Source organism: Canis lupus, chromosome 29 (genome assembly GCF_003254725.2).
Source record: "Canis lupus dingo isolate Sandy chromosome 29, ASM325472v2, whole genome shotgun sequence".
Taxonomy (NCBI): Eukaryota; Metazoa; Chordata; class Mammalia; order Carnivora; family Canidae; genus Canis; species Canis lupus.
In genome coordinates, this window is record NC_064271.1 from 38,889,850 (window position 1) to 38,903,137 (window position 13,288).

Consider the following 13,288-nt stretch of genomic DNA (forward strand, 5'->3'; position numbering starts at 1 on the left):
CAACTGGCATATGAGCACAGGCTATGTGTCAAGCACCTTGCCAAGGCTCCTAAAAGACAGGTAAAGAATTTACAGTCCCTTTTCCTCAAGAAGCGTGTACTATAGGAGAAGAGAGCGGCCCAAGCCATCATACACAGGAGGACGTGTAGAACATGGAGATTAAGACTGGGCTCTTAAATCAGGCAAATTCAAGTTTAAATCCCAGCTCTGCCTTCATGACTGTGAACAAATTCCTTATCCTAAACTTCTCAGTTGGTAGGGTGATGATAACAGTATCCACCTTTCGGGGCCATTTTTGAAGACTAAATTATACAGTGCTTGTAGAGCACATAGCACAGTCCCTAACACACAATAAACTCCAATATAACTTGGAAATCAAGAAGGCTGGCTCAGAGATCAGAATGCCATAGTTCTGAACCTTGCTAACTGTCTCACATTAGTCACTGAATCATTTTGCCTTAAATTCTTCACCTATCAAATGAAGAGGACAATGACAGAGTAGGGTTGTTGTGTAGGTAAAGCACACACACACACACACACACACACACACACGGACCACTATATATTATATATAGCACATGGTAAAACACCAAGGAAATCACATAACATGAACTCTTACCTGTTGCTCTGGTGGCCCATATGCTCCTTTCTGATTTATCCCTTGCAGTGCTCCTTGGAGGCATACCTACAAAACCCCTAGGGATTGTTGGGGCTCTGTACACAACTGATTGAATAAGTTGGGACAAATAAATGGGAGTCTTATCTCTGTGGCAGAAAGATGGAAGAGACTGAGATCATGAATGTTCTAATTGATGTTATACGTTAACAAAGGAGGCATGCAGAAAAAGTACTGGATAAAATCTCTGTATTTTACTGCTGAAGCTTTGACACCCCCCCCCCCCCAAATCTCGGTGTAGAACCCATTGTAGAACAGGTAGGACCACATATGAAGCATGTTATCTCATGCTTAGGCTTTGTTTCTCTGGGTTCCATCCAATGCCAGGTACATAAAACGAAAGAAGATAAGAGAAGTTCCAAAGACCGAATGTAAGGAGAAAGCCAAAAAAAATAAATTAATTAAAGAATCTAGAAGACTTTGTGTTGGAAGAGGGAGGCAGTCTCCTGCAGGCAGTCTTTCAGCCCCCACTCAGCTGCATAAGAATGAGCCTTGAGTCTGGAACCCTTCCTTACCAAGAATTAAAGAGGCCACACACACTGCCTGGCCTATCACCCAATGTGGGAATATCTCCTTATTGTGGGCTCACTAACTACACTTGTTTCTGTTTAAAGTATGTATATTATATATCACTTGGTCAACCCGCTGTTACATCCATCCTCTGAGGAGAAAGGCCAGGTTGCTTCCACTGCAGAATGAGAGGGGTGTGGCACATAGGCCGATTGCCTTGTGTCAGTGGCCAGGAGAGACCCATTGGCCAGAACTGACACCACTTTTGAAACTGCTCCTGCTCTGTCTCTTCTCTAAGTAAAATCTTGTCTGTCCAGTGAATTCAATGTCTGTCCAGCATTGAATTTCCCTTAGTGACTCTAAAACCAAGATGCAATGGGCAGGAACGTTTGGAGTCCTCCCCTGAAACTGGTTACTAGTGCATGGTACTTTGCTTGTGCAAAGTACACAAAAAATTTTGTGGACACACACAAAAAAATCTGTCTCTTTTGACTGGCTAAAGCCTACTCCAGGCTCAACCCACATTGGTCCTCTCGCCTTTCCCAGGGATGAAATGAGGGGAGATAGCATTGAGATCTCCTTAGAGTTTGGAAGATGATAATAAACTAGAGAATGAAGCAAGTTTTGATTTAATCTTTTCCGTTGCGATGTGTGTTTTAAATGACAATGTATTATGCATAACTCAAGGTACTAAGACAATGGTGAACAAAATTGGACATGGTCCTTGCTCTCATAATCTCATAAATCATAAAATACAGGAGAGGACAGGAAAACTAGCAAAAGAATTCAACTAATGTTAGTTTACAGCAGGGACAAGAGCTATAAAAGGGAAATACATGATAGTGTGAGAGTATTTCATAGGAGACTGGCCTGATTACAAAAGGCAAGAGGAATTTGTTAAAGAAGTGACAGATGAGCTGGAAGTAAAGGGGGAGTTAGTGAAGTAAATGTGAATTTTCAGAGAGGGAGTGGGAACAGGGGTGGTCTGCACAGAGAGGTGCACAGGCTTAGCACAGGAGTGCACAGGACAATGAAAGGGTGCAGGAAGAAGTCAGACCCTGCTGGGAGTTGCGGTTCATGCTCAGGACTTTGAGCTTCCCACTGAAAAAAACCAACGAACTATTTTAAGCAGAGGTGACATGTTAGACTTGCATTTCAAGACATTACTCCAGCTGAGGTATGGAGAATGGATTGCAGGCTGGCAAGAGTGTCTGTATGAGGACAGGTTAACAGGTTTTTTGACTTCCAGTTTAAGATAACAGTTTGAACACAGATATTTACTTCCACCCTTTCCAGAAATCCTAATAAAATAATAGAAAAGGAACTTGGGAAAGAAGCAAGAACGGACACAAATGAAGATAATAGAGGAGGCAACAGCTATAAAAGTTTGCAAGCATGAAACAACAGATGGATAGGTGATAATTTCTTTTGTGAAAACAGGAAGGCTGGATCCCAAATGGACAGTGGGAAAAGCTAAGAAGCAACCTGATATGCACCAAATTAAGTCCTTAAAAACCTTAGAAATCCTCAGTATCCTCTGTGGGGGAAGGAGGTGAAAACAGTTGGTTGAACATCAATTTGTAAAGCACTAAAGACATGCACTTAAGACTCCTTTCCAGTACCAAGAAACCTATCTCTCCCCCACTAGAGCAGAAGGTTGAAAGTTTATTCTCTGGAGAGAGTATGACTAGGGGACAATGGGTACAGATGAGATTAGGGGTTCTATTAAATAAAAAAAAAAGGCAGTATGTAATGATGAAGCTGAATGATGAAACTCCCATCTTCTTTCCCCACTAAACCTGGCATCCAGGCTTACATTCTCTGAGGAATCCGATCAGTACAACAAGAGAGAAGAAAGAAAAAATACTAACATGGGAGAATGCCCTAAGAAACAGCCCAGTTAAATCACCCCACACATTGTCACCCAGTCTAGAAGACCCACCTGTTCTTGTCGAACTTTCTAGTAGCTTTTCTGGGTGCCCCTCTAGTATCCATACATTACATAGATATACACAGATACAATACATGTATACAGAAATAACAAAGGGGCACCAGATTTATGAGTAAATGCTCTCACACAAAACAGAACTTTGAAAAAACAAATTGCATTGGCAGAAGAAAACTTTAAAACACAATCAGTAATGTCCTCAGATAAAATATTGCATTCATGAAAGAATACCAGGATATTATAAATGATACAGTCAGAAAATGAAAAAGAGCTCTTAGAAATTGAATTAATGATAGTGGAAATGAAAATCTCAAGGTAGCGTATCCCTGGGTGGCTCAGTGGTTCAGTGCCTGCCTTTGGCCCAGGGCATGATCCTGGAGACCTGGGATCGAGTCCCATGTCAGGCTCCCTGCATGGAGCCTGCTTCTCCCTCTGCCTGTGTGTGTCTCTGCTCTCTTTCTCTCTCTCTATATATATATATGTAAATCATGAATAAATAAAATTTTTTTTAAAAAAAAGAAAGAAAAACTCAAGGTAATGTTTGATAGAGAAAGCTTAGAAAATTTTCCAGAAAGTACAGCAAAACAAAATAAAATGGAAAAAAATATAAGAAAATTATAAAAACAGTCCAGGAAGTCCAATATCTGAAAATAGAGTATCCAGGAAGAGAGAATAGGAAAAAATAAGAGCTATTCAGAGGAACAATTAAAATCCAACAAGTGTTCAACATAAAAGAAGACAATGAGATACCCCTGGTGGCTAAGTCATGTCTGACTCTTGGTTTCTGCTAAGGTCAGGACCTCAGGGTCATGATCTCAGGGTTGTGAGATGGAGCCACACTGGAGTCTGCAGGGATTCTCCCCTTCTGCCCCCCACCCCCTCTTGCTCATGCACATGCTTTCTCTCTTTCTCTCCCTCTCTCCAATAAATAAAATCTTAAAAAAAAAAAAGATAGTGAAATACCCCAAGACACATCACTGTAAAATTTAGAAAAAAATGAACATTCTCAAGATTTCTAGAAAGTAAAAAACAAATTCAAACCCAAAAGATTAAGAATCAAAATGGCAGATTTTTTTCAACAGCAACATTAGAAACCAAAAGAAAAAGCAGTGCCTTCAAAATTCTGAGGGAATATTTCCAAAGTAGAACTTCATACCCAAGTAAACTATTATGTAACTGTGAGGGAAGAATAAAGATATTTGCAGATATGCAGGTCTCAAAAACTTACATCTTATGATATTTTCTCAGGAAGCTAATATTTACCCAAAGGAGGTAAACCAAGAAAGAGAATATGCTATACACGTAATTTGAGATCCAATAATAGATTGCGTAGTCTTTTCATTATTGGCTTATGTACTTTAGAGGCCACATAACAGTGCTTGACAACATAGATGCCTGGGGGGCACCTGGGTGGCTAAGTGTTAAGTGTTAGCCTTTTGCTCAAGTAATGATCTCAGGGTCCTGGGATAGAGCCCCACATCAGGCTTCCCGCTCAGCAGAGGAATTGTTTGCTTCTCCCTCTCTCACCCCCCCCCAACTCCTGTGTGCCCACTCTCCCTTTCTCGAATGAACACATCTTAAGTAAACAAACATAGATGCCTGAGGCAACTGAAGCAAAAATAAGTGGGGCTACATCAAACTAAAAACCCTCTGCACAGCAAAGCAAACCATCAACAAAATGAAAAGGCAAACTACTGAATGGGAGAAAACACATGCAAATCGTGTATCTGATAAAGGGTTAACATCCAAAATATATAAACAGCTAATACAACTCAATAGCAAAGAAACAATTTGATTAAATAATGGGCAGAAGGTTCCAAAGAAAACATACAAATGGTCAACAGGTACAAGGAAAGGTACTCAACATCACTCATCATCAGTGAAATGCAAACCAAAAACCACAGTGAGATATTACCTCACACCTGTTAGACTGGTTATTATCAAAAAGAAAACAAGTTTTGAGAAGAATATGGAGAAATGGAGGAAAGGAAACCTTTGATGGATGTTGTTGGTGAGAATTTAAATTGGTGCAGCCATTATGGAAACCTCTATGGAGGTCCCCTTAAAAATTCAAAAGAGGACTATGATATGATCCAAGAATTCTACTGGAATTTCTATTTATCTGAAGAAAATGAAAACAGTAACTCAAAAAGATACATGCACCCTACACTCATTGTAACATTATTTACAATAACCAAGATATGGAAACAGCATAAGGGCCCATTGATGGATGAATGGATAAAGAAAATGTGATTATAAACACTTACAGGAATAGTATTCAGTCATAAAGAATGCAATCTTGCCACTTGCAACAACATGGATGGACCTTGAGGCATTACATTAAGTGAAATAAGTCTGACAGAAAAAGACAAATACCTTATGGTCTCACTCGTGGAACCTTTAAATAAAATGTCAAAAAATCCCCAAACAGATACAGAGAACAGATTGGTGGTTTTTTGGGGGGTGGGAGGGGGTGAAATGGGTGAGTGAAATGGGTGAAGAGGGTCAAGAAGTATAAACTTAACAGCTGTAGAATAAATAAGTCATGGTATGTAATATACAGCCTGTGGACTATAGTTAATGACTATTGCATATTTGAAAGTTGCTAAGACTAAATCTTAAAAGTTCTCATTACAAGAAAAAAATTTGTGACTATATGGTGATGGATGTTAACTACACTTACTGTTATGATCATTTCTCAATATATACAAATACTGAATCATGCTGTATACCTGAAACTAATATATCTCAGTTATACCTCAATAAAAAAATAAAATAATTGATAATGCCTAAAAATTTAAGGCTTTTTTTTTTTTAGGATTTTATTTATTTATTCATGAGAGACCCAGAGCATGAGAGAGAGGGGCAGAGACATAGGCAGAGGGAGAAGCAGGCTCCATGCAGGGAGCCTGACGTGGGACTTATCCCAGGTCTCCAGGATCACAACCTGGGCTGAAGGTGATACTAAACCGCTGAGCCACCCGAGCTGCCCAAATTAAGGTTTAAAATAGGTTATTGCAATAATTCACATGGGAGTAGGTAGCATTTTAGGGTGACAGTGATGTAGAAGTTAAGAAAAGTGGGGACGCCTGGGTGGCTCAACAGTTGAGCATTTGCCTTTGGCTCAGGGCATGATCCTGGAGTCCAGGGATCGAGTTCCACATTGGGCTTTCTGCATGGAGCCTGCTTCTCCCTCTGCCTGTGTCTCTGCCTCTCTGTGTGTCTTTCATGAATAAATAAATAATAAAATCTTTATTAAAAAAAGTAAAGTAAAAGTATTCAAGAGATATGTGGGCAATTAAATAAAGAGATATTAGAATATAAAAAAATCAAGAAGTCTAGACTGAAATGGGAAGATGAAGGAAAGGAAAGCATCAAAAGCGACTCTTAGATTTTTGGTCTATATTACAGGTGGGTTAATGTTGCCATTAACTGAGATATAAGACACTGGAAGAAGAAAAGGTGGGAGGTAGAGAAGTGATGGAATTCATGGGTTGTTTTTGGAACCTTGAATTAAAGATGCTTTATTCCATCCAAATGAAGTTTTCAAGCCAGCAGTGGAAATACTCTTCAGAGCTCAGAAAAGATACTTGGCCTGGATAAATATAAATACGTGAGTGATCTGCAAAAGTGGTCACTGATGTCAAGGACACGGTTGATATCATCCACAGAGAAACCAAAGTATGAGAAGAGACATGAGCCTCAGGGATCCTCCATATAATAGGTAAAGGAAGTTCAGCCAACAAAGAGCAAAGAGCAGGAATAAGCAGAAAGTTTGCTCTAGGAATAACCTGGAGAAAACTGGGAAAGTGTTCCATCATGGAAGCCAAGTTCAGTTTAGAACATATGGAATTTGATGCAGCAGTTCTAGTAGGAACTAGAGTAACACCAAGAATCTGAAGATTGGGTTAGAGAACAGGGCTTCCCACACAAAATAGCCCTGCCTGTAAGATCTTGACCTAATTCCCCTTTCTGACCATAATCTCCATTTCTGCATTTTGCATTTGTTCATCACATTCTTTGTAATAGTTTAATTCATTAATCCCCCTGATGGGCTGACTTACCTTTCCCTTTTCTTTATTCATGGCTAGGAAAGCACAGCCAGGGATTCAAGAGCAGCAGTAAAGAATCAGGGTCAAGTCAAATTACCAGAGTTAGAATCGTGCTCTGATTATGACCTTAGGAAGTTAAATATTGCTTTCTAACTCCTGGTTTTCTCATCTGTAAAGTAGAAGTGATAATAGCCCCAATATTGTTAAATGAGATATTGCAGTACCTGACACACTGAAAACAAGCAATTAATATTAAGTATTTACATTGTTATTCATGGTCCAAGCCCCCACAAACATATTAGATAATTCCTATAACTTTAATTTCTACCTTTAATTTTTTTCTGTATTTGGTAACAAGCTTTTTTTTTTTTTTAAAGATTTTATTTATTTATTCATGATAGACACAGAGAGAGAGGCAGAGACATAGGCAGAGGGAGAAGCAGGTTCCTGGTGGGGAGCCTGACGGGGACTCGATCCCAATACCCAGGGATCACGCCCTGAGGCAGATGCTCAAACACTGAGCCACCTGGGCCTCCCCAGTAAGAAGCTTTTATCTGTGGATAATTCCTTCACGTTAGCTGGGTGATACTCAGTAGGTCTTTAAGCCTGATAAATGCACTGTCTACTCATAGGGTTTATTAAAAAGATTAAAATAATGCATGTAAGAAGTTTAGCATAATACATGACACAGACAAAGCGTTTGCTTTGATTGTGTTTTTAGGAGATGGGATATATCTCTGGCTCAGCTCATTTTCTTTCTCGTATCTTAAATCAGAATGTTGATATCTGGCATAAGGCAAGCACACTACAACTAAGAGAGAAAGGCTGAGAAGACTACAGAGCAGACTATCTGACATCATTGAATGAAGACCAGCGGCCACCTATCTCCAGACTCCTCGTGTTTGTTTTTGTTTAAGCCACTGTGAACTGGCTTTCACCACCTGATCCATTTACCTGCAGCACAAATATCCCTGATGATACGGTCCCAATTTATGCGTAACAGTTTCCGCTCACATTCTTTCTGCTATCCTTGTAAGCAGTTTATACAAATGAGCCTACAGTATCTATAGTTAGGGCAAACCTGTTTCTATTTTGAATCCTTCCACTACAACTAAGCTCTTTATTTAGCTTTCTTGGAACAGTCTTCCCAGGTGCAGAGCCCAAAGGTCTTATACCACCAAAGTTCCATTGTCTGTGGTATACAGTGGCAGTATCACCTTGTCTGTGTGCAGTATACAGTGGCAGTATCACCTCCTTAACTAAAGGCAATAGGTTTGTCCTACATGTAGAAAGTGCCAAAATTTTTCTCTGTCTATTCAACAAAAAAAGCCACTTCATAAATTGAAATGATAGGTTGTGGAGTTGACCAGATGGAGACAAATTCTCTGTTCCACCTCTTCCTAAAATGTAACTGTCTTGATACTCAGTTCCTTTTTTGTTGTTCTTAAAGGTTACAAAAAGAGACAATATTTCATCAAAGGATTATTATGAGAGTTAAGATTAATGCTGTCAAGAGCCTAGTATAGTGCACAGTGTAGGACACAAGGAAAGCCATCATGAATGGGAGCTCTTTTATTGCTTTACTCACATAGTATGCAATGAGAAAATACTATTGCACCAATCCCTCTCACAGACCATTTAACCCTATGCACTTCATTAAGGAAGACTAGAATTAAAAATCAGCATATGAAGCTTTTGCAGATTAATCGCAACTATTCTGACCATACCTTCTCTGAGTCCCCATTAACATTTGTATAGTCACATGTTTTTAAAATTATTTTAAAGATTGTATTTATTTATTCATGTGAGACACAGAGAGGCAGAGACACAGGCAGAGGAAGGACTCGATCCCAGGACCCCAGGATCACGATGTGAGCCAAAAGCGGATGCTCAACCACTGAGCGCCCCCCAGGTGCCCCTAGTCACATGCTTTTAAAAAAAAAAAAATCTTATTCGGATGAGTGATTTTCACTACCAACCAGACACTCCAACAATGCATAATCACTCAAAAACTTTTTTTAGAATTCCTCTTTAAGGAAGTTTTCAGAACGTACTTCTCCTGTGTCCTGTATCATAGATATTAGTGACTGAATGTTGGTCTTTTGGAAAAGGCCACATGAGAAATACTAGGCCTGATGGTAGTTAATGGTTAAAGTCATCTAACTTAACTTAGATGCATTTTCCACATGCATTAAGAATTGTGTGTATGTGTATTTTCTTTAATAGTGTCAGATCCTCATTTTTATTACAAAATAAAAAAGAGTTTTTTGAGAAAGCCCAAAGTTGTTCCAAGCTGCGACTGATGAATAAGATGGCTAAAAATTATGCCGGATGATTGTACTGGGAGAGCGGGGGGATGTGAGAACAAAATAAAACAAACACAGTCCAACAAAAACGGAAGTGAGATTTAGATATAAGAAAAAAAATGCAATTTTCTATGATCTGTAAACTGCCTCTAAAGCTAATTCTAAAATGTTTTGGTGAACATTTTATGGGCCTCCCGGGGTGCTTGCTTTTGAAAGGCAACATTCACGTGTGCGTACGTTTGGTTAAAAATTAGGTTTCTTCTTTATTCACGAACGGGGTAAAGATGATCTCATTTTATATACAGGATTTCCTTTATCCAAAACGAGGAAACTGGAAACACAATGAAACGTCTGCCCGGAAAAGACCTTTTTGAAATGCTCAAGCCAATCTTCCAGCATTGCCCATTTCAAATCAACGGGGGTGTTTTTTGTTTTGTTTTTCTACCCTTTTATTTCTATTTTTTGTTTTTCTACCTTTTAAAAATTATTTATTTTTAAAATTTTTGATTTTTAAAAAAAAATTTAAAAGTTTTTTTAAACTTAATTTTTATTTTTAAAATTTATTTGTTTTTTATTTAACTTTATTTTTATTTTTTTAACGGACACACTTCTCAGGACACATGCACTGCTGCAATGTCTCCTTTAACGCGAAATCGCCCGGTCTGAATAAATTCTGGTGTAAACGTCATTCAACAGCTCCACGAAAAAAATACTTCCTCTCAATCTGCGTGATACCATTAGAGACTGCCGCGGGGTCCCGTTCACCGACCCCCGGAACCGGTGTCGCGTCCCGGGAACAGGTGGCGGCCCAGGGCGGGCAACACGCCTCCCATCGCCCGCCCAGCCTCCGGGTCCAGCCCGCCTCCCGCGGCGGCGCGGTTCCCCTGGCAACGGGGCAGCGGCCGCAGGCACTTCCGGAAGCCCGACGGAGCTGTCCAATCAGCTCTGCAGACTCGCCGCGGGGGCCGATGGGGCGCCGGGGCGTGCGCAGACGCCGGCGTCCGCACCATGGCAACGGGCAGCGGAGGGGTCGGGGCGGCCATGGCGGCTCGCTGGGTCCTGAGCTTGTGCCTCCTGGCGGTCCTCCCTCGGGCCCCGCACGCCCAGACCTTCTCCTTTCCCTTCGTGCAGCCGGAGTCGTGCGGCCACAGCCAGCGCTTCGACATCTCCGCGCTGTCCTGTGTCCCGTGCGGGGCCAACCAGCGGCGGGATGCCCGAGGTGAGCCGGCCCGGCGGGGCCCAGGCGGGGCCCTGACGCCCCGGCCTCGGGGAGAAACGTCTGGGGGAAAGGGAACCGCCAGCGCGGGAGGGAGGGGTGTCCTCGGAGCACCGCAGCTTGTGCGGGGGCGGGGGGGGGGGGTGAGCCCAGGCCTCGGGCGCGGATCCCCTGCTTCCCGGCGGACGGGTCTGTCTGCAGGCGCCCTGCAGGGCGAGAGGGACGGCGGGGGGCGGGGAGGGGGCGGGGCGGGGGAGGGAGGGGCGCGGGAGGTTACGTGTCTGCAAACGGGACTCCAAGTAAAACATATACAATAATAAATAATAATAATTAATAATAAAATCTGTTAGCGCTTTTATTTTATTTTTTAAAGATTTTACTCATTTATTCATGAGAGACACAGAGAGAGAGGCAGAGACCCAGGCCGAGGGAGAAGCAGGCTCCACGCAGGGAGCCCGACGCGGGACTCGAACCCGGGACCACGGGGTCATGACCTGAGCCCGAGGCAGATGCTCAACACCCAGGCGGCCCTTTGCTAGCGCTTTGATCTTGCATTTCAAAGGCCACAAACCTAGAGCTAGAAGGACCCTAACCAGGATGAGGTCCAGTCTTCTCCTTTTACAGGCGAGGAAATTGAAGCCCAGCCGGTGTTGTAATGACCCTGTCTGTCACCCACACCGCAGCTCGGGAGGACCGGAGTCTCTCTGCCCTCAGCGTAATTTCCCCTACATCGTGTGTCCTTAACGTAGATTTCCTTAGGAGTCGTCCCTTTTGTTACTGAATATTACTGATTGCTCTTGAAGTCTCTTGAGAGTAAGCTTATTTCTTTTTCTTGAAACATGTGTCATTTGGTCCTAGTTCTCCCCCTAGAGAGGGGGAGAAGCTGCACAGAACAAGACTTTTCCCATATTACTAAGGAACAGAATTGGCATAGAGTAGAATAGACCGTATTCTGAGGTCCAGGATGTCTTCAATCTCGATTTGGTCACCCACGATGTCAACCCTCTGCCATCTCCAAATCTGATATATCTTCCTGTAAGTCATGATGTCAGGCTCCCCAGGTGAGGAAATACGAACGAGAAAGCGTTGCACAGGCTCCTAAAGTGTAGGGTGTTGGCTTCATACTTAGGAACCCAGATAGCGTATGCATCTGCTGCATAGATTTCGGTGGGTGCTGTTTCCACCTGATGTCTCCTTAGGGACTGTGGTCCTCACCCATCCAGCAGGTTGAGCAGTGATCATCTTAGTCTACCATCTATCCAGAGGAAAACAATAATTTATTTGAATCAAGATAACTTAGTTCATAAAGTTTTGTTTTGGCAAAGTAACTTGGAAATCATCGAATATATGTATGTGGTCAGATGAAATAGAACCGTACAGTTTCCCATAACGGTTAACGAAAACTCTGATTATTAAAATTAAAGTCCAGTACTCCAGTAGTTCAGTGATGCTTGCACTTAAGTAGCAAGCACAATACCTACTGTGTGCCATACATAGTCTAAGACCTTTCCATATAATAACTCATTTACTACTCATACCAACCCTACGAGGTAAGTACTGTTATCGTCCCCATTTTGGTGAAATGGAAACCTAGGCACAGAGTTCAGTAACTTGCTCAAGGTCACACAGCTAAGTAGCAGAGTTAAGATTAGAGCCCACATAGTACGTTTCCAGATGTGCTCCTAACAGCTGCCCTGGTTTCCAGGATCTTGAGAATATTGAAAATTTCCCCATCTTGGAGTTTTATTTTTATTTACCAAGGTCAAAATTGGCTCTTTTCTTTTTAGGAACTTCATGTGTGTGTCTGCCGGGATTTCAGATGATCTCTAATAATGGAGGACCTGATATTATTTGTAAAAAGTGCCCAGAAAACATGGTATCAAGTATTTATTTTGAAATAATTTTACTGTAAAACGTAGTAGATTGAATGTCTTTATTTTAAAATTTGTATTTGTTTATTTTAGAGAGTGGGGGAATGTGCAGAGGGAGAGAGAATCCTTGAGCAGACTCCCTGCTGAGCACTGGGCCCAGTCCCAGGACCCTGAGGTCTTGACCTGAGCTGAAATCAAGAGCCAGTGGCTTAACTGACTGAGCCACCGAGGCGCCACTTGAATATCTTTATTTTTTAAACTATGTTTTAATGCTGTACTCTAATATGTTCTCAAATTCTAAAATTACTAAATTAACTTTGTTTTAACTAGAATAAATTTTAGGAGATCAGTGAAATTTTATACAAGCTTGGAATAAACAAATGTATTGCCTGAGTTTTTAAAATCTGAAATTTAAAAAGCCACAAAGCTGTGAAAATGTGTCTTTATGTTCTTTATATTTTCTCACAGAGTAGCTCTGTCTTAAAAAAATAGATAAATGATACAAAGAGCAAGTTGGGATATGTGTATTTTTAGACTAGTACAGATTGAGTTATGTGTCTTGGAACTACTGTGTCAATAGTTTTATAACAATATATGTTCATAATGATACATAAGGTGTGATCAGTTCATGAGTTGCCAATTGTATCATTAAATAGGTTAAATAGTATCTGTTGCTGCTCTGTTAGTCATATAACTTTTTGAAAATTAG

General features: G+C 41.2%; 1 protein-coding gene across 11 annotated transcripts in view; it reads left to right on the forward strand.

Moving 5' to 3' along the window:
- Positions 1-10,475: 10,475 nt before the first annotated feature.
- The window catches only part of TMEM67 (transmembrane protein 67), a 75,026-nt gene continuing 72,213 nt past the window's right edge, over positions 10,476-13,288 (forward strand). For all 11 annotated transcript variants that reach the window (XR_007407062.1, XR_007407061.1, XR_007407064.1 and 8 more), the window contains exons 1-2: positions 10,476-10,711; positions 12,496-12,584. Coding sequence is in view for 5 of the 11 variants with exons in the window: in XM_049103862.1 (XP_048959819.1) it covers positions 10,501-10,711; positions 12,496-12,584 (300 nt within the window). In the remaining 6 variants the exon portion in view is untranslated. The remainder of the gene's footprint in view (positions 10,712-12,495; positions 12,585-13,288) is intronic.